The sequence below is a fragment of the Macaca nemestrina genome, chromosome 10 (genome assembly GCF_043159975.1).
Source record: "Macaca nemestrina isolate mMacNem1 chromosome 10, mMacNem.hap1, whole genome shotgun sequence".
Taxonomy (NCBI): Eukaryota; Metazoa; Chordata; class Mammalia; order Primates; family Cercopithecidae; genus Macaca; species Macaca nemestrina.
The window spans coordinates 28349222-28376316 of NC_092134.1; the positions used below are offsets into that span (position 1 = coordinate 28349222).

At 35.5% G+C, this 27095-nt stretch overlaps 1 protein-coding gene across 9 annotated transcripts in view; it reads left to right on the forward strand.

Moving 5' to 3' along the window:
- The window catches only part of LOC105497712 (solute carrier family 41 member 2), a 143741-nt gene that overhangs the window by 69402 nt on the left and 47244 nt on the right, over positions 1-27095 (forward strand). For all 9 annotated transcript variants that reach the window (XM_011768999.3, XM_011769006.3, XM_071071205.1 and 6 more), the window contains 2 exons: positions 12490-12637; positions 17593-17672. In XM_011768999.3, coding sequence (XP_011767301.1) covers positions 12490-12637; positions 17593-17672 — 228 coding nt within the window. The remainder of the gene's footprint in view (positions 1-12489; positions 12638-17592; positions 17673-27095) is intronic.

A 27095-nucleotide genomic window follows, 5' to 3' on the forward strand; every position in this document is an offset into this window, starting at 1 on the left:
GATTAAATGCTAAAAGTTCGTTGTGGTTTTATTATTTTTAGATGCCAAATTAAAGAAAACAGAAACTTACAGTAATACAAGAAAAAAACATGAGTATATATGCCAAGCCAGAGGCTAACATTTATTCACATATCCTCACATATGTTCATGGGTTCTATACAGATTTATGGTATACCTTAAAATAAATCTAAAGCATATTTCATTTGAAGAAGTAAGAGTCTCAGATATATGTTCTTGAAATAAAGGGCTTTAACCAACCAAAGGCAATAGTTTTCTGTGACCTTTGGAGATACCAAGGAAGCTTCATTTAGTATATAAAATTGCCTTAAGTTATTTAGTGGGTGGCATAAAAACAATATTTAATAAGACTTGGTGTATATGTTCAAAGAATATTTCTCTCATTTAGAAGATAAAGTTGCATCTACTTTAAGTGAAGTGTAAGACAAGAAATGATCAATGGCCTAAATGTAAGCTCTTATTCCAAAGGTCTTGGCTTTTTTATGTTGTTGTGCAATTTGCAAAGAATGATATATGTTCAAGTATATTAAAGACAACACTTCATTCCCTTCCCTCACACTCAAAAAAAAAAAAAGCACAGAAAGTAGGTTATGTTATTAAAGGGATAATCTTAAATCTGCTGTCATTTATATTGTTTGGATGATAAATTGATAATACTTTTTCCTTCTTTAGAAATAGATGCTGAAGTCAGGGATTGAAATATTAGCTATGGCTAGTAATAGAAACTATGGCTTAATGTTCTTCTTTTACTCTATTATAAACTCACCCACACACTCTCAGCCAGACAGCTGGACAACTTGTAGTCCTCAACCCATAGAGCAAGCTGTTAACTGTATTGGGGAAGAGAGACTGTCACTGATAGGCTGTATCTCAAAAGAGAAAGCCAGTAACAGCATGAGTTAGGCATGAGTTAGTGCCCCTTTCCCTAGTATTACTAATTAGATAAGTCTCTCCCAATTTGAGGAGGAGGAAAGAGAGAGGAAAAGAGGAGTAGAAGAGGATAAAGCGTTCTGTCTCAATATCATTAAAAGGACAGAAATTCTATGGGTTTGCCCAGGAACATAGAGGGTGGGGGTAGGGATGGAGGGCTGGTACTGGTTCTGGGACAGGTTACCCTATATACATAAAAAATACAGGTATATTATTTGCAGATTTGGGTATTTAAATTACCATTAAGTCATTTATAACACATTTTTCAGCTGCTTGCAAATATCAGATATCTCCTCAGTTAAAGACAATGGTAAGAAAGTAAGAAAGAGAATGCCATTGAAGAATGTTATCATGATAAACATGACAATTGTTATAATGTTACAGACTTAAGTACTATGAGATTCCAGAAGATAAACAACTATTGAGGAAAATAATGCACCTGACCTTTACAATTTAATTTAATTAAGTAATTAATTTTTGAAACAGAGTCTCGCTCTGTCACCCAGGCTGGAGTGCAGTGGTGCGATGCGACCTCTGCCTCCAGGGTTCAAGTGACAGTTATGCCTCAGCCTCCCAAGTAACTGGGACTACAGGCACACGCCACCATGCCCGGCTGATTTTTTTCGTATTTTTAGTAGAAATGGGATTTCACCGCATTGCCCAAACTGGTCTCAAACTCCTGAGCTCAGGCAATCTGCCCACCTCAGCCTCCCAAAGTGCCAGGATTACAGGTGTGAACTACCCTGCCCCACCTAAAATTTTACTTTTTTTAATTATGCAAGGGATAAACTCTCCTTTTAAAAGACTTAGTCATAATGTGTTGCCATTTAAAGCTTTCAATATTTTGAATGTCATATAGTGGTGCATTAATAATTTAACTGGATCAAGAAATAAAGTAAAATGGAATGTTACTATCACAGATCATGATTTTGAAAAATAATGTTATTAAATATTGCTTAGGATTTTCTAATCCTTGTCTTCTGAAAGTTGGCTCAAAGTAATTCAAGATAAATGAACTAAAATAGTCTTCTACATTTTTTCTGTATCATTGATTCCCCTAAAGAGATATTTTTTAATGTGTTACAGATCAATCCCATAGTTAATTTAAGAGTTAAAGATATTTCTAAAGTGTCTGTGTTCACATTGCTAAAGTGTCTGCTCTGTGAGCACTAGGGGGCCTCATAAGAACAGCAGTTGGATGCCTTATATTTGTATTCTGAATACCAAGATTGGAACAGACACATTTAAATTCCAAGACCCCATTCCTCCTGCTGAGAAGCTTCACTTTTGGAAACCAAGTTTATTTCCTGAACTATATTGAAAACACTTAGCAGTTTTTAGAGATAAAGAGAGGATTTTATGATAGCAGTAGGCTTTAGTTATAGAGGCCATATATTATATAGTGCTCAAAGAACTGGGCATTAAGAAAAGTCTTATGGGCTCAATTCATCAAGAAGATATAACAAATTGTTAATATATATGCACATAATATCAGAGCACCAAAATATATATATGATCAATTGTTAACAGATATGAAGGGGAAAATCGTAAGACAATAGTAGTAGGGGACTTGAGTACCCCACTTTCAACACTGGAGAGATCATCCAGACAGAAAATCAATTAGGAAACGTTGGACTTGAACTATGCTTTAGACCAAATGGACCTAGCAGATATATACAAAACATTCCATCCAACAGCAGCAGAATACACATTCTTTTCAAGTGCACGTGGAACATCCAGGAGAGACCATATGTTAGGCCACAAAACAAGTCTTAACAAAGAAGACTTTAAGAAGAGTGAAATTTAAGAAGACTGAAATTATATCAAGTATCTTTTGTGATCACAGTTGTATGAAACTAGGAATCAATAATAGGAAAAAAACTGGAAAATTCAAAAACATGTGGAAATTAAACATCATGCTCCTGAACAACCAAGAGGTCAAAGAAGAAATCCAAAGGGAAATTAAAAAAATATATCGAGACAAATGAAAATGGAAACACAACATACCAAAACCTAAGGGACACAGCAAAAGCAGTTCTAAGAGGGAAGTTTATAGCGATAAACACCTGCATTTAGAAAGAAGAAAGATCTCCAATAAACAACCTAATGTTACACCTCAAGGAACTAGAAAAAAAAAAAGAATAAAGTGAACCCAAAGTTAGCAGAAGGAAGGAGATAATAAAGACCAGAGCAGAAATAAACCAAATAGAGAATAGAAAAACTAAAGAATGCATTAACAAAACTTAGTTGGCTCTTCTAACAAATAAGAGTGACAAAGCCTTAGCTAGACTAAGAAAAAAAAGAGGAGACTGAAATTAAAAAATCAGAAATAAAAGTGGAGACCTCAGAAATAAAAATCACTAGAGACGATTATGAACAATTTTAAGCCAACAAATTAGATAACCTAGAGGAAATGGATAAATTCTTAGAAACATATACCTGCCAAAATTGAATGAGGAAGAAATAGAAAGTCTGAACAGACCAATAACAAATAGTTATTAAAGTAGTAACTAAAAGCCTCCCAACAAAGAAAAGCCCAGGACCAGATGGCTTCATGGCTGAATTCTACCAAGCATTCATATAATTAGTACCAATCCTTAACTTCCAAACGCATAGAACTAGAGGATTTACTTCCAAACTCATTTATTTTTCTTTTTACTTTTATTTTCAGAGATGGGGGTCTTGTTCTGTTACCCAGGCTGGAGTACAGTGGCATTATAGCTCCCTGCAGCCTTGAACTCCTGGGCTCAAGTAGTCCTCCCACCTCCGCCTCCCAAGTATCAGGAACTACAAGTGCATACAACCATGCCTAGCTAATTTTTAAATATTTTCTTGGAGACAGGGTCTCACTATGTTGTCTAGTTTGGTCTCCAACTTATGGCCTCAAACAGTCCTTCTGCCTCAGCCTCCTGAGTTACTGAGATTACAGGTGTGAGCCACTGCACCCAGCCCAGACCCATTTTATAAGGTCAGCATCACCTGATACCAATTTTCCAGACAAAGACACCACAAGAAAACAAAACTAGTGAGGTGTGGTGGCACATACCAGTAGTTCCAGCTACTCTGGAGGCTGAGATGGGAGGATCACTTGAGCCTGGGAGTTGGAGTCCTGCCTTGGCAACATAGTGAGACCCCCATCTCTAAAACAGAAAGACAAAAACAGCCTAAACAACAACAACAAAATAAATGAAAACTGTAGGCCAATATTTCTGATGAACACAGCTTCAAAAATCTTCAATAAAATATTAGCAAACTGAATTCAACAATACATAAAGAATATTATACATCATGACCAAGTGGGATTCATCCCTGGGATGCAAGTATGGTTTCACATACAGCACACTGTGTAAAATAAAATATCTAGAAATAAATTTAGAAAAGGAGGTGAAATATCTCTATAATAAAAACTATTAAACATTAATGAAATAAATTGAAGAAGACACAAATAAATGGAAAGGTAGTCCATGTTTATGGATTGGAAGAATTAGTATCATCCATACTACCCAAAGCAATATACAGGTTCAGTGCAATTCCTATCAAAATTTCGATGGCATTCTTCATAGAAATAGAAAAAAGAATTCTAAAATTCATATGGAACCACAAAAGACCCTGAATAGCCAAAGCAATCTTAGGAAAAACAAAGCTGGATGCATCACACTTCCTGATTTCAAATTATGTCACAAAGTTATAGTAATCAAAGCAGTTTAGTTTTGGCATGGGAACAGACAGTGGAACAGGATAGAGAGCCCAGAAGTAAACCCAAGTATATACAGTAAAATAAATTTTAACCAAAAAAAAATAAATAAATAAAAAATAAATTTTAACAAGGGCACCAAGAAGACACAATTGGGAAAGAATAGTCTCTTCAATGAATGGTGTTGGGAAAAATGGATATCCACATGCAAACGAATGAAACTGGACCTTTATCTTATACATACACAGAAATAGTTATCTTACACAACTAAAATTAGATTAAAGACCTAAACATAAGATCTGAAGCCATGTAACTCCTGGTAGAAAACATAGGAGAAAAGCTCCTTAACATTGGCTTTGGCAATGATTTTTTGGATATCACATCAAAAACTCAGGCAACATTTGGCCGGGCGTGATCACTCACGCCTGTAATCCCAGCACTTTGGGAGGCTGAGGCGGGCAGATCACGAGGTCAGGAGATCAAGACCATCCTGGCTAACATGCTGAAACCCCGTCTCTACTAAAAATACAAAAAAATTAGCCGGGCGGGGTGGTGGGCGCCTGTAGTCCCAGCTACTCGGGAGGCTGAGGCAGGAGAATGGAGTGAACCCAGGAGGCAGAGCTTGCAGTGAGCCAAGATTGCACCACTGCACTCCAACCAGAGCAAGGCTCTGTCTCAAAACAAAAAACAAAGAACACAAAAACAACAACAACAACAACAAAAAACAAAAAAAAACCTCAGGCAACAAAAGCAAAAATAAGTGAGACTACACCAAATTTAAAAGTTACACAGCAAAAGAAACAATCCACAGAGTGAAAAGGAAAAGGCATCCTATGGATTGGGAGAAGATATTTGTGAACCATATATTTGATAAAGAGTTAATATCCAAACTATATAAGGAGCTCACATAACTCAGTAACAAAAACACATAACCCAGTTAAAAAACTGAGTAGACATTTCCCTCAAGAGCACATAAAAATGATGAACAAGTATATGAAAAGGTACTCAATGTCACTAATCATCAGAGAAAAGCAAACCAAGACTGAAATGAAATAATCATTTCACATCTGTTAGAATGGCTATTATCAATAAGACAAAAGATAACAAGTGTTGGCAAGGATGTGGAGAAAGGCAAATCCTTGTACACTGTTGGTAGAAATGTAAATTGGTGCAGTTTTATGGAAAACAGTATGGAGGTTTCTCAAAAAATTAAAAATAGAACTGCTACATGACTCAGCAATCTCCCTTTTGGGTATATATCCAAAGGAAATGAAATCAGCCCTTCACAGGGATATTTGCACTCCCATGTTCATTGCAGCATTATTTACAGTTGCCCAGATATGGAAACAACCTAAATGTTCCTGATGGGTAAGTAAATAACAAAATTGTAGTATATATACAATGGAATATTGTTCAGTCTTAAAAAAGGAAAATCTGCCATTTGCAACAACATGAATGAACCTGGAAGACATTATGTCAAGTGAAATAAGCCAGACGCCAAAGTAAAAATACTGCATGATCTCACTTATATAGAGAATCTTTAAAAATGTGTCAGATACATAGGAACCAAGAGTAGAATGGTAGTTACAGGGAATGGGGGTTAGGGTGGAGGTGAGGCAGGAAATGGGGAGATGTAGATCAAAGAGTACAAAGTTGCAGTTATGTAGGATGAATAAATCTAGAGATCCAATGAATGTACCAAATGACGACTATAGTAATATTGTATTATAACTAGAAGTTTGCCAATACAGTAGGCTTTAGATGTAATTACCACAAAAGGTGGAAAGGGGTTAAATATCTGAGATGATGGATGTTAAATCTAGTTACTTGACTCTAGTAACCACTTAACTATATAATTAACCATATAATTATATATGTATGTCTATGAAAACATCAAGTTGTACACCTTAAGTATGTATTAAAAAAAGAAAAAAGTCTTATTCAACTACTTAGAATTCTGGGTATTCTGAAATGACTGAATACCCCGTCATGTCCTGTTAGCTTTCGTACATATACTAAGGCTCTCTGCATCCATGCAATTCAATGTGTGCTACTTTTCTTTCTTTCTTTTTTTTTTTTTTGGAGACAGAGTCTCAGCCTCCCAAGTATCTGGGATTACAGGCGCCCACCACCACTCCCGGCTAATTTTTGTATTTTAGTAGAGATGGGGTTTTGCCGTGTTGTCCAGGCTAGTCTTGAACTCCTGACCTCAAGTGGTCCACCTGTGGCGGCCTCCCAAAGTGCCGGGATTACAGGTGTGAGCCACCACACCCAGCTAATGTGTGCTACCTTTCTTTTGCTTCTGCTGAAATTTGCTGATTTTTGGTATCTGAAGTAAATACGCAATTTTCCTCCTTTTCCTCTCCACTCCTCCAAAAAAGAATAAAACAAGCCTAAAGCTTTGTTTACCCCAATTGACTTTATTTTTTGTAGTCATCCTTAGTAACTCTTTATTGCTTAATGGACAAAATTAAAGTTTTTAGCCTGGTATTTAGGCCTTGCAGAATCAGTTGGAAACTTACTTTCTCAAGCTTCTGCCTGCTTCTCCTGTTCTATACCGTTTACTCAAGCCAAACTCAGCTGTTACTGATCTCATATATCATCTGTTTTTTTTTTTTTTTTATTTCCTTCTTATTCCCCTCCTCCAATTCATCCTCTTCTTCCCATCAAGGCCAATCTAAATCCTTCTCATTTTTAAAGTCTACATTTATAGATTTTCCTAGTCTTAAGTCATCTTTTTTCTCCTATGAATTCCTATAGCACTTAATTGACACTTCTCTTATGACATGTTTAATGTTTGGCTGGTCATAATAGCTTTTTCTATAAATGTTATACCTTCTCTTATGAGGATATAACCTTCTTAAGGACAAAACTGTGTTCTTATTTTATTTCTTTGTAGCACCCTATAGTGCCATGTACAAAATAGATGTTTAGTAAACAGTACTTCACCAAATGCCTTATTGCTTTTGAAAGCACTTCAGTTAACGTGATTAGAAGTTATTCAGAATGATTTGGCACAGTAACTGTCCTCTAACATAATAGATTGTAACAAAAAATCTTTTTGATGAGGATATAGTATTGGGGAAACATTGGAAGGATATCTTGCCTTAGCAGAAAGTATCTGGGAATTAGTACCACTATAGAAAAATAAAAATGGCAACACATGGCTAGAAAATATCTATTTCAAATGGAAATAGAAAGTTCAGAGAGTAATCTAAGCTCTGGATTCTGATATACTTTTGTGTGGCTTACAGGGACAATATAAAGGCATTTATACATTCATATAGTAATCTTTAAACATATAGTAATCTTTAAAAGTTATTAACAGGATTCAGCATTGGGCCAGTAACTGGAATATATGTATGTTCACATGATTGTTGCTCTTTCTTTCTGTTTGCATAAGTTCCAATAAGATTTTTAAAATTCCTTTTCACATATTATATAATGCTATATAATTCTTGTGTGTACATGATATTTATTGATTTGAAAAGTTATTAGATATTCTCTTTGTAGGCAAGATCTGAGAGGCAAAATGTTGATTGATTTTTCATTTTTCAAGATTAACTTTAAACAGATGACTTGGCTGAAGCTGTAAGAGCAGTAGCAATTAGCCTCAGGTTACTGCATTCCTGTGGAGACTAACAAGGATGCCACCTGGTTATTTACAGATCATTCTAGAATATCTCTGCCTTAATGTGGTGGTGTGAGTAGAATCTAAATTTATCTTGAATGTCTCTATGCTTGAGGGATTTTTAGCACTGTACCATCTTAGGTTAGAGTGATTTCTAGAGTTTCAGTTCCCTGAGAACATTTAGATTGATTATTAAGGGGCATTTAGAAAAAAAAATCACAACTTACAGTGCCCATTGCTTTGTTGTTTACACAGAAACAGCTGATACATAAAAATTATCAATCATAACAGCTACATATTTCAGAAGAATTTGGGGTGAGAATGATGAAACTATTAATGAAATGAGATAATAGCAGTTGGGAAATGCCATCAACAATATAAAATGAAAACTGTGAGTCACAAAAGATGCTAGTTATGTTTGCCAGTTAGGTGGCATCAGAGCAATTTGAACCACTTTAGCTGTGTTAATCTGTACTTTTCTGTAGTTTGCCTATATCACAGAATCAGTATAAATGTATATGGACATTTATTAGGCTTAACATTCCAAAAAGTTTTAAATATGCATGTATTAGTTACCTATTGCTGTTGTAACAAATTACCACAAACCTTGTGGCTTAAAACAATATAAAAGGTTTTTGGGGTTTTTTTGTTTGTTTTGTTTTTACAGTTCTGGAAGCCAGAACAATTACAATTAAGTATAAATTCAAAATGAGTTATATAGGAATAAAATCCAGGTATCAACAGGGTTGGATCCTTCTGGAGGTTTCCGGGGAGAATCTGTTCCTTGCCCCTTCCATCTTCTGGTGGCTGCCTGCCGGTGTTCTTGGGTGGTAGCTGTATGACTCCAGTCTCTGTTTCTGTGGTCACATTGCCTTTTCCTCTTCTGCAGCCAAATCTGCTCCTGCCTCCCTCCTGTAAGGATACCTGCAATTATATTTAGGGGTCACACAAATAATCCAGGATAATCTTCCCATCCCAAAATTCTTGACTTAATCATTTCTACAAATCCCCTTTTGCCGTATAAGGTAGCATTTCACAGGTCCTGTGAATTATTACGTAGATTTTATTCAGCCTACCCTAATACCCATTATGATATACCCACATTTTAATACAAAATATTATTTTAACCAGGATCTTTTAAATGTGTTTCACTTAGAAGGAAGATGATTTCACATTTTAATATTAATGCGGAAGTTCATAGTTGGCTTTTAATTGACTATTTCCTCTTGATTGTGTCATTGGTGGTTTTCTAAAAGTAATTCTTTAATTTTATGACGTCTATAAAACACCAGTATTTCCAAAAAAGAGAAATGTTTGTATCATCTCTTTTTATATATTTGTAATTTTCCCTACCTATCAAAATTGGATTAGAAGTTAGCCAGGAATAAGTTAGGAGTGTCCTATAGAATTATCCATATGATCTAATTTGGTGGGAATTGGCATGTTGGATTTGGCAGATAATTGAAGTAGAATACATTTACAGTAAATCATTTGGAAATTTGGGTTTTATCATGGTTTTCTCACTTTTTTAACATTTAAAAACTTTTATTTAAAGATAATTATGTATTTATAGAATAGTTGCAAAAATCAAAACAGTACAAAAAAAAACAACACACACCTCCATACTCTACCTAGATTCACCTAAGGTTAACATTTTACCCCATTTGTTTTATCTTTTGTTCTCTCTCTTTGTCTATGTATGTATGTATATCCTTTGTCTTTAATGACATTGACATTTTTGAAGAATGCAGTCCTCCTTCCTGTTTTCCCCTCTGTGAGGATTTTTAAAAATTGGATGTAATTCACATGCCATGTAATTCACTTTTTAAAAGTGTACAAATCAGTGGTTTTTGGTATATTCATAAGGTTGTACAAGGATCACCGTGATCTAATTCCAGAACATTTTCATCACCTGAAACAGAAACGCTGGGCCTGGAGTGGTGGCTCATGCCTATAATCCTAGCACTTTGGGAGGCTGAGATGGGAGGATCACTTGAACCTAGGGATTTGAGGCTGCACTGAGGCAAGATTATGCCACTGCACACCATCCTTGGTGACAAAGTGAGACCCTGTCTGTAAACAAAACAGAATACTTTAGCAGTTATTCCTCATTCCACCCCTCCTCTGACAATCACCAATCTATTTTCTCTTTGGATTTGCCTATTCTGGGCATTGTATGTAAAAGTAATCATTTGATATGTGACCTTTTGTGTCTGGCATCTTTCACTTAGCATAATGTTTTCAAGGTTCATCATGTTGTCACATGCATCAGTTTTGAATCATATGAAGTGCCGAGTAACATTCAATTGTATGGATTAATGAAATGGCCAAGTAATATATTCCATTTATGGATATACCAAGTTTTTTTTATCTATTCACCATTTGATGAACGTTTAGGTTGCTTCTACTTTTTGGCCATTATGCGTAGTGCTGCTATGAACATTCAAATTTTTATGTAATGTACAACTTTTTATGTAAATATGTTTTCCATTCTGTTGGGTGTACATGAAGGAGTAGAATTGCTGGGTCAAGTTAAACTCTGTTTAACTTTTTAAGGAACTGCCTGCTCATTATTTTTAGTTTCTTTCCTAAGGCATTTTTTCTCCTCTTTGAAAATTCAGGGCAGCGATTCTGGGGTGGGGGTGGTAGGTGCTTTTTTCAACCTCAGATGTCCTTCCAGAGATTTAATGTTGAGGATAACTTCTTTAAAGTCTAGCAGGGTGCTCCTCCCTTGACCTGAGAATAAAATACTAAGATGATCTGACCTAGCAGAATAGTTCTTTTCATTTGTGTTTAGTGGTTTTCAATGCATTTTGTTTTCTATTTAGTTCTATTAAAGAGATTGTTGGCAACCTTAGTTGTTTTAGTAGATTAAAATGCTTCTTAACTGGAATGTTATTTATCCCTATCTATTGGCTTAGAAGGAGAACTGGGAATCCGTTCAACAAATAAAAGGTTTTTTCGTCTTTTAAAAAATCACGGAGAAAAGGACACAATGTAGCATTAGTCATATTCCTTTAAATAGAAGAAAATATAAAAATTAATTTTGTTAGTATAATTATTTTAAAGATGTGATGGCAAATCCATACAAAAGCTTAGGAGTAAAATTTGTTTAGCTTTATTTTAATATCTATAATAATTGCTTATTCCTACATGATATGGAAAAAATAAAAATTTTGGGTTTGTATGTAGTTCAAGCATCTTTAATCATAGGTGAGAAGATCTTTAAATATCTTAAGAAGCAAAAGAAATAGAAAATTCAGTCAAAGATAAGAGTTGGGGTAAGGGTTGCAGCATTCTGTAAGATCAAAATATTTTGACTTAGATTAAGTAATCTAAGGCTGTAGGCTATAGGACTGCAAGATAAACTCTGCCTTTAAGTTAAAAAGTACTTACTTTGCATAATAAATTAATTAGAGTTATGGAGAAGAAACCAGGAATATCCTAGCTGAAATCCCTGATAGTAATGAAACTTTGATCAGCTAAAATGATATTATCAAAAAAATGCCTTGAGATGATAAGACTTTCAATAAGGGATATGCAACTTTTAACCCTAGGGAGATTGACAGTTAAATATGAATTGAGAATCAAACCTAGTTTTTCTATTTCATTTTGGAGCTTGGATATCTATTATCAGTAGACAGCCAATATTTTATGGAATGCCCGTACTATAAGTTCCCTATGGACAAAAACAATATCCTATTTACCTTTAAAGTTAAGAGCATTAACTTTGGTGTCAGATACATATTTTCTTCCAGCTCTCCCTATTTCCTCACTGAATTCTTAAGTTTCTAAGCCTCAGTTTCTTCATAAAATAGAAATGACAGTATCTATTTTATATGGATGGGGACGGTGAAATGAGATGATGAATGTAAAGCATTTAGCATAGTACTTGGTATATAGTAGGAGCCCAATAAATGTTAGCCCTTTTACTGTTATTGTTCTTCTTGTTCTTATTGTTTTTATGCTATTTCCATGTAGATCATGTAACTATTTTAATAAATGTTTGTTCAATCAATGTCTTACTTTTCAGTTACATTGTTTAATATTTTTGCCTTATCTACAGTTATAAATTTGTTTGAAGTTTATAGAAAATGTATAGCATGTTAATATGTTTGATAGTGTCATACCTTCTAGTAAACTTTGATAATTTAGATTTGCTATACAGAAGAGAGATTTAAATGTTGTCTCTCTCTCTTCTTTTTTTTAATTTTAGAGACCTATTACTACATTTCTCCATTAGTTGGTGTATTTTTCTTGGCTCTAACTCCTATTTGGATTATAATAGCTGCCAAACATCCAGCCACAAGAACAGTTCTCCACTCAGGCTGGGAGCCTGTCATAACAGCTATGGTTATAAGTAGGTTAGTATTAAAATGTGTGTGTGTGTGTATGTCTCTCTCTGTCTTTGTGTGTCTTCTGTAAGCATATATGTACATGCATATTAAAACAAGTGAATTGCCTGTTTTTATTTCTTAGGTTAATTATTTTATATAGCCAATTCATTATTCTCCCAGGTATTATAACAAGGGATCTGAATGACAGGCATTATTAATGAAATCAGTAGACATAAAGAACCTCATTTGGCTACCAGTTTCAAACTTCTCTCCAACCAAAGCCTTACCAGACTGAGTAAAATTTAGTGGTGTTTGTCTTTGTGTGTGTATGTGTGTGTTAACCTGACAAGGACATTACTTACTCTGAGTATTAAGTTGCTCAGATGAATATCATAAAGCCTTAGAAATGTATATTCCGTTGGCTATTTCCATATCTAGGACTCTGATGACCTTAAAGATGTAATTAAGGATGTATGTAAAAGATTTAGCTGCAAGCATCCTCATCACCCCAGAGTGTTTAATAAAAAAAAAAATAGGACAACATAAAGGTCTTGCAATATGGTATTGATCAGATAAATTATTATATAGTCACAAAATGGAATATCAGCCATTAAAGTAACGTTGTAGCATTTCTATTGCTACGGAAAGATGTTTATTATACATCTGATGAAAAGAACAACCTAGAAAAGAGTATGAGTTTCCTACTAAACATGGTAGGTTAAGAAACATTTCTTTTCCTTCCTGAAACTACTAAAAGGACAGTAAGAGAATAAAAATATTATAAAACCACCAAGATAGAAGGGGAGCAAAGAGGGCAGCAGGTGAGAGATCTGACAACGTTAGGAAGATAGGAATCAGATGAAGAGCTGTTAACTGAATGAGCAGAATGAAAAAAGCTGAAACCTAACTGACTATCAGAAGCAAGCCTCAGAAACCCAGAAAGAGGAATTGAAGGCATCAAGTACATCTGAAAGCTTCAATGAAGAAGATTGGTTGAAAGTTTAGGTAAGGAGCAACTAGATCCCCAAAATCTTTCTCCAGCTTTAGCACCCATGTGACTGTCCCCTCACACCCTAGCAGAAGACAAGAATAACCTCTCAAGAGGCTAAATTGGAGAGGTTCTGGATTCAAAAACACATGTACATGTGAGGATGTGGCTTAAGTACTGTATGAAAAATAGCAAGACTAAGCAAAAGTCTACACACTGAACAATGAGAACCCTATCCCACTTCCTTTTCTTTGTATAATGCTGGGAGACAGCCTTTTACCCCCAGGCAAAAAATTAGATAATTCCTGTCTGGGGAAACTTACCAGCACAAAAGATCAGACCTGCAGATACTAACCCTTGTGAGTCCTTTGATGAAAGAGCTGCAAGCCCACCTGATTGTCTTCTGTGAGTCCCACTTGCTGACAAACTCTGCCCATGTACACAGAGAACTCCAAGTATGCCTTGCAGTGCCCCTTAAACAGGGGCAGCCAGTAAAGGATTGCTCGACATTTCATAAAGGCCTCTAACATAAAAGACAGAAAAAAAAATGATACTCAAGGAAAGTAGCATCAGTACTTTCAGAAAACTCTTATCAGTATCCTCAGATAAATAAGAGAAGTTATTGCATAATAGCTATTGCATAATATTCATAATATAGGAACATAATGCAAAAGAAGATCTGAAAAACATTAAGAGCTCTTGGGAATTAAAAAATACTTAAATAGCAGAAACAAACAAATTCTGTAGAAAAGTTTGAAGTTACAATAGAGGAACCCTCCTGAAAAGCAACCCATGAAGCAAAGAGATGGACAATAGGAGGTGAATGATAAGGAGAGAAAATTATCAAATAAATAATACAAGAAAATTCCCAGAACAGAAAAACACGAGCTTCATGATGGAAAGGGCCCGTTAAGTACCCAGTGCAATAAATTAAAGTAGGAGGGACCCAAATCAAAGCATATCATCATGAATCTCAAATGTTTCCAGAGAAAAAATAAGTTACATATAAAGCACTGGGAACCAGAATTATGTCCCATAGCAACACTAAAATGATTTCTTTGAAATTCTGAGAGAAAATTATTTTGAACATAAAATATAGTCACAGTATCAATCACGTGTAAGAGAAGACTAAAGAAATTTTCAGACAGGCAGGATCTCATGGAATTTACTGCCCCTCTACCCTTTTGTATAAAGCTGAAAGGAGGTGTGGTCTATCAAAGTTAGGAAATAAATCAAGAAAGATGATACAGAAAAGAAGAAATCTATTCTGTGGCAGCATGTGGTTCATTTTTCTGTAATGTAGATTGATTTTTTCCTGGAGGATTCAGGCAACAGGATCCCACGAAATACTGGAATTTTGTTATAGTACATAGACCAAGATCCAAGGGGGTATTGGAGGGAAGGTACAGGATGACAGCTGTGCATCAGGCCTAGACAGGCAACCATCCAGATTGGCAGGAGAACAGGGGCTTAAGGAGGGAGGTCTCTAAGACAAATAAAAGTAGAATTGATGAGTTTGACTGCATTGAAAGGTACTTCATAAACTTAGTTACACATGTGAGGTTGAATTAGTAATAGGTACCTAAAAAGTGAAGAAAAATAGGAGGCAAAACAAAAAGTGTAAGTGAAGATATCTAATAATACACTCTGTGGCTCAGCTATGAATAATGAAATTTCCGTGGTTATAATAAAGTCACCCCTAAGTATCTCACCAGAAATTATAACCAGATTAGCAGGATGGGAGGAGGAAGGGATTTGGGAAGGGATCAAAGTGGGGAGGGAAGTGTAAGAGAGGTCAAATACTCATCTGCCATAGTAGGAAGTCATTTGCTAAATGTCTAAAATTTAAAATGAATAAATAGCATTATAAGCATGTTATTTAGAAAAATTAAATGCCAGAAGAAACTACTAAAGAAGTTAAAAATAATTTCTAGTAGAGAGAAGGACCTGGAGGTGGGGCTAGGGACTATTGTTTTATTATAAACTTTATGGTACTTTTACATACCTCTTTTTTTTTTTTTTTTTTTTTTAAATAGAGATTGTGTCTAGCCGTGTTTCCCCAGCTGAAGCACAGTGGCTTGATTGTAGTTCACTGCAGCCTCAAACTCCTAGGCTCAAACAACCCTCCTGCCTCAGTTTCTTGAGCAGCTGGGACTACAGGCATGCACCCACCGAGCTAATATTTTTACTCTTTTGTAGAGACAGGGTCTCGCTGTGTTGACCTGGCTGGTCTTAAACTGCTGGTCTCAAGCAGTCCTCTCACTTCAGCCTCCCAGAGTGCTGGGATTACAGGCACGAGCCACCATGCCGGCTGTACTTTTACTTTTTTAATGACATACATCTACATGATAAAAATAAAATTTAATAAAAGCAAATAAAACTACTTTTATCATTTAATTTTTATTTTAAAAAATGTATATAGTAAAATCGCTGGGTTGTGGAGATGTTGGTCAATGGATTAAAAATTTTGGTTAGAGGAACATGTTCAAGAGATTTATTGTACAACATGGTGATGATAGTTTATAACAGTGTATTGTATTCATCAAAATTGCCAAGAGATTTTAGGTGTTCTCACCACAAAAAATAAGTATGTCAAGTAATGCATAAGTTAATTAGCTCAATTTAGTCATTCCACAATATATACATATTTCACAACATGTTGTATAGGATAAATATATGCAATTTTTATTGTCAATTTAAATAAGTAACAAAATATGTAAGTAAAAAATGTTTAGAAGCCTATATAACAGCATACTAACAGTGTAACTCAATGATGTAACTAGGGTTGGTTTTTACTTTATTCATTTTGTCTTTTCTAATTTTTTTCTATAGTAACTTTTATCACCGGGCTTAACAGGAATCTTAAAAAAATGTATTTTTAGCAATTGTTGTTGTGTTATATCCACAACAGGATCTATATATTCTGTCAGAGAGGTTTATTTTTTGACTCATAACTAGTTTGTTCTTGAAATATGTACTTTGTTCTTTTAATTAGGGCTTAAAATGTTAAAATATTTCTAAAGAGGACTATTTTGGGGCTCTACAATGTACCTCTTTAGTGAGAACGCCTACAGTTTAGGCATATTAAGACATAATTCATTTATTTACTAAAGAATTAAAATAATAAAGATTTGATACTTTTTTAATGTTAACTATCAGGTAAGAACATTTGATCTGATATTTTGACAATCCCATTCTGTGACAGTATGTAGTTCATTTTGTTGTAATGCAGATGGCATTTTTCTGGAAGATTTGGGCACAGGATCCCATGGAATATTAGGACTGGCAATGTTTTATACTACATAGACTCAGAAACTGATGTTAACTATTTGATAATGGCCTTGGAAACTTAAAAAAGTCTCCAAGTTCCACTGACACATTGAAAGTGTACGGCTTGCTACCATATAACGATATGTTAGTTTTCCAGATTTCTGTTCTCAAGATCAGCTCTTTCTGTAGCAATAACTCATTATTTTAGTTAAGACACATCCTAACAATATCTAGTTTTAACACAATAAAAATAACCTATTTTATGCCTTATTTATTTCAAATATGAAAACATACTCTTTTTAAAATTATTTTTTAAATTATGAGAGTGATCAATGGCATGGTTTTAAAAAATTAATAAGCACAGAAGAATATAAAATGACCGTCAGTCCCCTGTCACCCTCACCCCCAGAAATAGACATGGTTAATAATTTCTTGTATGCTGTTCACGACATTTTAATGCATTTAAAGCATATGCTTTTTCTTTTCACAAGTTGCATATCTTAGACATCAGAATTCTGAAATTTGGGGCTAGAGCTTATGCCATGTTTTATTTTCAACATTTTACTGTTGACATTGATTTTTACTTTGAATATTTTTCTTTTTGCTCTATTTTTAAAATGTGTGAGTATTTTATTTTAAAAAGGAGGGGTGTCTGTATGTACAGAATAACTTGAAGTATATTCTCTTTCCTCTTCTCTAAATTGTATAATTTTATCTCTTTCAGTATTGGGGGCCTTATTCTGGACACAACTGTATCTGACCCGAACTTGGTTGGGATTGTTGTTTACACGCCAGTTATTAATGGTAAGAATTAGATATACTGTTTCCTGATAATATCAAATCTTGTATACTCTTAGGTACTATTAGGAGTCTTAGGGCTCAGATTCAAGAGGTTTGTACTCCTATCCAGCCATTCTCCCTCCAACCCTAAGTTGTTGCTCACAGTGAAAATGACATTCGCAGATCTCAGTAGGTGGAATACATTTCTGAAAAGTCCTCTTTCTTAATCTTATCATGAACCACTAGTTTGAGAGTCAGGGATACCTGACTTAAGATTAATGTGGCAAAATACATTTCAGATTTAGTTTGTTATTTACATTGGGATTATCTGCTATCGTATATTGTTCTGTTGTTCCTTTGGTCAATTTTTGTGGATAAATTAGAGACAGCTGGGTTTAAACATTGCTTGAGTCCATTCAGTTCATTAAAATCTAGGGTGGGCGCAGTGGCTCATGACTGCAATCCCAGTGCTTTGGGAGGCCTCAATAGGAGGGTCGCTTGAGGTTGGGAGTTTGAGGCCAGGGCAACATAGTGAGACCCCCATCTCTATAAAAAATTCAAAAATTAGCCAGGTGTGGTGGCACACACCTGTATTCCCAGGTGTGTCCTCAGGAGGCTGAGGCAGGAGAATTGCTTGAGCCCAGGAGTTAGAGGCTACAGTTAGCCACTGCATGCTAGCCTGGGAAACAGAGTGAGACCCTGTCTTAAAAAAAAAAAATTAAAGAGAAAAATCTGCTGGTCCTCAGCTGACCCCTTTGAAAATCTGTCATATATTTTTTTGTTATCTATGAAATGGGAATTATAATATTTAAATTCACAGACATTTATGTATGAATCACATTTAATAAGATCATTTTAATCCAGTCTACCAGCTTCTGGGGTGGCTGTCATTAAAGTGGATTTTTTTTTTTTTTTACTTTAAGTTTTGGGATACATGTGCAGAATGTGCAGGTTTGATACATAGGTACACATGTGCCATGGTGGTTTGCTGCACCCATCACCCCGTCCTCTAGTTTTTAAGCCCCGCGTGCATGAGTTATTTGTCCTAATGCTCTCCCTCCCTTTGCCCCCGACCTGACAGGCCCTGTTGTGTGATATTCTCCTCCCTGTGTCCATGTGTTCTCACTGTTGAACTCTAAAGTAGATTTTAAGTATAGCCTAGACCAATGCAATTTAAACAGTAATTCTACTTGGGGAAAAACATGTCCCAGGATATACTACATATTTAGTGTAATTTACTTTGCGTATCTATGTAAAAAGAAAATGTGTCAGTCGGGCATGGTGGCTCATCCCTGTAATCCCAGCACTTTGCGAGGCCAAGGCAAGTGGATCACTTGAGCTCGTGAGTTTGAGACCAGCCTGGGCAACATGACCAAACCCTGTCTGCACAAAAAATATAAAAATAGCCAGGCATGGTGGTACGTGCCTGTAGTCCCAGCTACGTGGGAGGCTGAAGCGAGAGGATCCCCTGAGCCTGGGAGGGAGACAGAGGTTGCAGTGAGCCAAGATCATGCCACTGCACTCCAGCCCGGGCAACAGAGCAAGACCTTGTCTCAAAAAAAAAAATGTATATATGTATATATGTAAAATATATATATGACATATAAAGGCAAGTTCTTCAAAATCTAATTTCATATCTAAAATTTCTACTGAGTATTTTAATTTTTATATCCCTTTAGAATATCAATGAACACATTTTCCCTATAGGTCTCTCTCTTCGTGCCTCCATTCTCCCCATTGCCCACACATAAAATTGTGGGACCATCTATTTCAACCTGGTCCTTCATCCTTTTTGACTGAAAAGTGACCAAGCCATTGTCTACTTGCCCTTTAACACAGTTCACTTGCTCACTCGTTTATTTATATAACAAGCATGTCTTACCCTTGTAGCCTAATGTCTCAATATAGCCATCATTCAAGTAATAAAGTAGCCTTCCTGACTCACTCTCTATTTGATGCAAATTAAGTGTCACTAATAGCCTAGTCATTCTTAAACATTGTTTTTATTACATGGGTCCTAAGACCCATGTAATAAACAGTGGCTTTTTTATCCCTGCCTATGAAATCAAATTTGAATTTTTCTTCCTAGCTTTCAAGGTCCTCTGTACATGGTTGAACTCATTGTTTCGCAAAGACACGTACAAGTTTTTTCATTATTATTCTAGCTAGGTTTTTATATTGTCCCCACAAAGATTCATCTAATTTTCACTGCCTGGAATAACTACTGCTTTCCTCCCACCTCTTCAGATCCTCTTCTGTGAATATTAATGGATGAGTTCATTAGCATAAACATTACTCATAATGACTGTTAGAGCTATATTAAACAACATTTCAGTAAGAAATCTAACTTAAATTACAATAACCCTTTTATTATAAGACTTTAATGCATATTTCAGTTGTTTTACCTTACATAAGAAACAATTCTAGAGCTTCACTGAAATGCTCTCCTTGGACATCTGTGCCGTGGCATTGCGTGATATTCATAGTAATGTATTTTTAGCCTCTCAGTAAGTAAACCTGTTAGTTGGCTATCAGCACTTTGGGAGGCCAAGGCAGGTGAATCGCTTGAGCTCATGAGTTTGAAACCAGCCTGGGCAACACGAACAAAGCCTGTCTGCACAAAAAATACAAAAATTAGCTGGGCATGGTGGTACACTATGAACTTATAAATTCCACTCTTTAAAAAACATTAATAGAAATGGTTTATTCTATGTTCCTGAAAGAAGATGGAACATTTGAGAATTGAATTTCATTTAAAATGTGTTGGGGAATGTACTATTTAGAGGACCCTTGTTTATCTTCATCACTATCCTCATCATTATCTGCTATTTAGTGAGTACCTACCACTAAATACCAGGTAACTCACAGGTTTCTTTTATGCATGTTATGTCATCCTCACAATAAGATCAGTAAGTTGTCTAAGGTCTCTTACCTTGTGAGTGGTCAGTCACGATTGAAGCCCAGATTGGGTCTATTCTAAAGCCTATGATTTTTTTCCTCAAAATATGCAGCTACTAATTTATGTTTTATTAGCTACAAGAATGCATACATTATTTAAAGTAAGGCCTATCTGTGTTCATATTGTGACTAGAATATCTTTTAATATGTATTAATGTCTTTCAGAACTAGTGGCATTTTCCAAAATGTATTTCTTGGTAACACCAGTTCTGTGAGATGTTAATAAGTATAACTTGAAAAGTGAGTTCTGTGGTCAATCAAATTTGGTAAACATTAAGTTAAACAAACTTGTTTACTACAGGATTTCTTAAAGCCTTTGTCATGCTAACATATACGTGAGTCTCTCTTTCTGGTACTTCTGTTAGCTAGGTGTTGGGATTTCTAGATCTAGCCTTCCTCAGACCCCCTAGACCACACTTTGAGAACCATTGATCTAGGGCTTATATCTTTTTTATCACAGTCTACTTTCAAATAATAATGAATCACTTTACATATAAGATAAGAAGCTTATGTCACTATACTTGAATTACCACTCCTCTTTCTTATGTGCTCTTTTTTGAAATACATTTTACTTTGTAGTAAGTCCTGTAATATATTGTTATTATTTTTTGCTTCAGTTATTTTTAAAGAGACTAAAAATGAAAAAATATATCTTTTATATTTTCTCATATAAAGTTATATTTCCAACACTCTTTTCTTTGTGTAGATGCAGGTTTTTATCTGGTGTTATTTTCCTTCTGCCTGAAGAAATTCCTTTAATGTTTGTTGTAGGGCAGGCTTACAGAGGAAATAGAGGCTTTAGGCATGTCTCTCCCAGCATGCTTCTCTCTCCTTTCCCTTCACCACTATTCTTATCTCTAACAATGTCTATTTTTAAATTCTTTCACCCCTATCTCAGAAGAGCTGATTCTTTTGCCCAGGACCGACTAGTTCACCTGTGCCCTGGATACTATTCCATTACAACTCCAACAGGAGCCTTACTCCATCAATTATTTTAACTTTTCTGGTATCTCCCGTGTCTTCCTCTCTTACATCTTTTCCCTTTAGCTTATGAATGTGCACAAGTCTTTTATCCCAAGTCACCTTTCCCATAGTGCTCTGCCTTCTCAAGCTTCTGTTCTCTCTCCTACTCTCTACAGTCAAACTTTCCCAAGTGTAGTCTGTATTTTTTCAACTCATTATAGTATTTTTTCTTCCTTCTTACTCTACAAAACTGCTTTTACTAAGCTCTCCAGTGACCTCCTAATTACTTTATCCAATGACTTATTTTCAGTCTTCATTCTATTCAGTTGTTTAATACTATTTACTATACCCTTTTTGCAATTCTACCATTCTGATCCCTTCTCTGAAAATTCTTTTTCATTTTCCTTCACTGGTTCCTTCTTTCTACCTGCCTCTTTGTATTCTTCAAGTCCCTGCTCTTGAGCTCCTATTCTTAGTTTTTAACCTTCTTTCTGGGCAATATTGTCTCATCCAGAGATTTTTGAAGTGTGGTCCCTAGACCAGCAATATCACCTGGGATCTCATTAGAAATGCAAATTCTTTTTTTTTTTTTTTTTTTTTTTTGAGACGGAGTCTCGCTCTGTCACCCAGGCTGGAGTGCAGTGGCCGGATCTCAGCTCACTGCAAGCTCCGCCTCCCGGGTTCACGCCATTCTCCTGCCTCAGCCTCCCGAGTAGCTGGGACTACAGGCGCCTGCCACCTCGCCCGGCTAAGTTTTTGTATTTTTAGTAGAGACGGGGTTTCACCGTGTTACCCAGGATGGTCTCGATCTCCTGACCTCGTGATCCGCCCGTCTCGGCCTCCCAAAGTGCTGGGATTACAGGCTTGAGCCACCGCGCCCGGCCTAGAAATGCAAATTCTTAAGCCTGAATCAGCAGCTCTGAGGTAGAACTCAGCAATTGATTTTGATACATGCAAAAGTTTGAGAACAACTTGTCCTTGTCATATGGCTTCATTTCATGGCTTTATCCCTAGTCTTGACATATCTGTTCCTTTCTAGATCCATACTTTAAATTGGATATTTCTACATGGAACATTTGAAACTTCTAACTGAAATTATCCTCTTCCCCTCAAACCTGCCCTTTGGTGTTTCCTGTGTCAGTTAGTGGTGTCAGCTACCCAGTGTCCCAAACAAGACATCCCCAATCGCATACTTCCTCTCCCTTATCCTATTTTTATCTGCTCTTGAAATAACTTCTGAATTAGAGATGCATTGGTTAGAAGGAGGATGAAAGCTATGTTATTGTAGCCAAGAAGGAATCAAGAGGGACTATTTATTCAGTGATCAGGAAGTCATTTGAGAGTTCAGTTTTGTTGAGTAGCAGACTAGATAAATGAGAGTACAGTCTTACAATAGAATGTTATTAACAATAAAAATGGATAAATTACATGTCCCAGAAGAGCAAGGATGAATCTCAGAAACTTATATGATAAATTGTTCCATTTATATAAAGTTCAAGTGTATGTAAAACCAAATTATATAGTATTTAGGAATATACATGTGTGTGGTAATAACACAGAGAAAAGCAAGAGAATAAAAAACACAAATATAGTCACTCTGATAGGGAAGGAAGGATATGAGATTAGGGAAGAGTGCAGAGGGCACTTCAAATCTAAAGATAATGCATTCCTTTTCTTAAACTGGGTGGTGGGTACATGGGTGTTTTTTTGTAGTATAAATCTTTATAACTTACATATGTTTATAAATGTTATTTTTGTATTTATTAAATAGTATAAAACAATAAACATCTTAGAAGTAGCACTTTTAGACTTCATGTTAAATGATTGACAGTGAAAAGAAAAGAATTAGAATAACACTTGGAAGTCCAGATGAGGAACTTTTTCCAAGAGAAGAGACATGTGGGTACGTTTGTTGGCAAGGAGGCAAAGGAATAATAGAGAAGGAAAGATCAAGGATGCATGAGAGATGGTGAATAATGAGGGAGCAAGGCCCATGAAGTGATGGACCACACAGTAGCCTTAGAAAGAAAGGATAACCCCTTATTTCAATGTGGTAAGAAAAGGAGTCCTGAAGAAAGACAGGTGGAAATACACAGATATGGGCGAGGGGATAGAGACTAAGATGAACAAGGACCTTACAACTGACAGCCTCAGTTGTCCCAAGAAAGTAGAGAGATTCATTTCTCTAGGACAGTGTTTTCTAATCTTTCTCATGTCATAGCACACATAAAAATTATATTCGGATGGCACCCTAGGGTGAAGAAGGCAGCCATTTGCAACCAGAGGTTCCTGATATGCCAAGAGCTTAGAGGATAGTATCTTGACACAGCTGTAACCCATCTGAGCCACACTGGTTGGGAATTGCTGATCTAAGGCAGTGTTTTTCCATCTTTTATTTTCATCATCACTTTCTGAAGGAGCCGTTTGAATCATTTTTTTTTTCTAAATGTACCTACCCATGAAATTTTCATATTACACATCTACTTTTTATCCATTTATGTGCTGTATGTGTAAATGGGCTTTATAAATAAAATGAGTGATTTTTTTTCTCCCCTCAAGAACCAGTTTTCACCTCTGTTAAGAATGTATAATCTAAACTGAGCACGTTGGCTCACTTCTATAAACCCCAGCACTTTGGGAGGCCAAGGAGGTGGGATTGTGTGAGCTCAGGAGTTTGAGACCAGCCAAGGCAATATAGTGAGACCTCATTTCTACTAAAAAAAAAAAAAAAAAAATAGAAAAAGAAAAGAAAAATCAGCCAGGCATGGTGGCACACACCCATAGTCCCCGCTACTCGGGAGGCTGAGGTGGGAGGATCACTTGAATTCAGGAGATCAAGGCTGCAGTGAGTTGTGATTGCACCACTGCATTCCAGCCTAGGCAACAGAGCAGGACCCTGTCTCTAAATACATACATACATACATACGTAATTTATTTAAAAAAGAATGCATGATCTATGGTAAAGGAAGTAGAAAATTTAGAGAGTTCATCAGCCATTTACCACCTTGTCTACAAGTGTGTTGGGAGGGAAATGGTAAAGGTAATGCATTAGGGATTAGGGAGGTGAATACGCCTACCCTTGTTTAAATAAAAAGATCTTCACTAAAAGTGTGTTCCAATGTATTTCTTCTTAAAACTATGAAAAAAATGGAAGCTATTTCTCCTCCATCTTTTTGCATTTCTTGAAACTAAAAGAGTAATTTCTGCATGTGAGTTCTGGTAAGTCCTGAGAGGACTTAGTTAGGGATGTAGGAAGGGGCCAGACTTATTATACTGTTGATTATAAAGATTTTATTATAAAGATTTATTTCTTAAGAAAATGAACTTTTGCTTTGGGTTCCCTTCGGAATGTACAAAGGAATTCTTGACAGAATTTGAAATATATTCCATGACGTTAGTGCTAAACATTTACTGGAAACATATATTTCTAAATTTAACAAAACATAAATTTGGATTTTAAAACAGTCCCTAGATGAACCTACTGATAATTTCTTCCTACTTTCAAACTTTATTTCATCAGCTGAGCTTATTCAAGCATCAGACACTTAAAATTCGGTCTTGTGGATACTGAGGAATCTTGCATATTAATTAGTGTATTGACAAGTTGTTTTTACTAATGCTTTTAATTTATGTGAGACTATCTTTAGATGCTCTCCACTGGCTTTAATAACACAATTAGTCCCTAAAGACTTTAAATAATTTAAAAGAAATGTTGACAGACTAGCTTTTAGTAGAAACATAGTATATGTCATTATAGCAAGAAAGCATTTTTTGACATTAAAGAAAACTATTCTAAGGTAATAATTTTGTTATAGTTTAAAAATATAACCAATGATCATGATGAAACCATGAGAGGCCAAAACTTTAATTAGCCCCTTCAATAATTATGTTGTTTACTTAAAAATTTTATTCACCTTATCTGGAAAAATGATATCAGTGTCTTTCTGAAGTCTCTCATCATTTTCTTTTTAGTTTGGTACAATTATAACATCAGTTATGTCTGTGTTTCCTGGACTACAATGGTGATAAGGTGATAAGCTGTTTATTTATAAGACTTTATTTATATTTATTATCATTATCTTTGTCTGTTACATGGCAACAAATAAATTATAAAAGTAGTTTTATAAAGTTTTACCAACAAATTTGTGGGTTTTAGAAGAGAGCTACAATTAATCATTAGTAGCTTTTTGTTTCAAACTCAATTTAAGGGAAGTTGCAGTTGTAGAACAGATATACTTTGGCTTAATAGCAGATGCTGTCTGTTTTTGCATTGAAGCATTCCATATCCAATAAAATACCACATAGAACATTACCCCCAAGAAAATCCCCAGAGTAACTGAAGAGGAATGCAATTTATGCATTCCTATGGAAAATATCCATCATTGAAAAACGTATCTGAATGTAATCTTCTGCTTTGCATTAAGTATAGTTTTTTGATATTAGATTCTTTTCCTTTTGAGTGACTATAAAGAGAAAGATTACAAAGCTGTTTTTGCTAATTTACCCCTTATTGGTTTACCCAGTAACTTTTTGTGAAAATGCTTGCATTATATAGTTAAATATTCTTGCCGCTTTCAATTTCTGAGACTTTTTCATTTACCCTCACTTAGAGGTATAAACTATTGGCCTTGTTTATATATGCTATTATCAGATGAGTACCAATACATGCTAATTATTCAATGTTCTGTCTAGTTGTTTGTTTGTTTTTTAACGTCAGTGAGTTTAGCAGTTGATAGTTGTATACCAACTGTAGCAACACTATTGTGAATAAGTTCTGATAACCCACTACCATTGGACCAGCCTCTATTCTTTTCTTTAGAAAGTAAGTTCAGATTTAGAAAAATCCAGACTTTAAAAAGATAGTCACTTCTGACTTCTAGTGGAAAATTCATTGAGTAAACAGAAGGCTGTTTAATTGATTATTTAAAATATGGGTGCTAGCCAAGCTTGGTGGCTCATGCCTAAATCCCAGTGCTTTGGGAGGCCTAGGCAGGAGGATCTCTTGAGCCCAGGAGTTCAAGACTAGCCTGGGCAACATAGTGAGACCCCATCTCTAAAGAAAAAAATATTTTTTTTAATTAGCTGGGCATGGTGATGCATACCTGTAGTCCCAGCTATGTAGGGGGCCAAGGCAGGAGGATTGCTTGAGCTCAGGAGTACGACGTTGCAGTGAGCCATAATGGCACAACTGCACTCCAGCCTGTGAGACAGAACAAGACCCTGTCTCTAAAAATAAATAAATAAATAAATAGAATGGGCACTAAATGATTTATTCTCTTTCATATATATTTTTTAAAACAAAGTAGTCTGTGAATTGAAAAGCAATACAGTTTCTGGACATCCTCTGACCGATGAATTCTCCAGAAAATGTCAGGACCTACAGTTAAGAAAACGCCAAGTCAGAATCACATTATTTACATAAATTTATTATTATTGATAATAATATTTAACATTTTTAAGCCTTTGCCATGTCCAGAAACTGTGCTAAGCATCTTTCATGTATGCATTATTTTATTTAATTCTCTC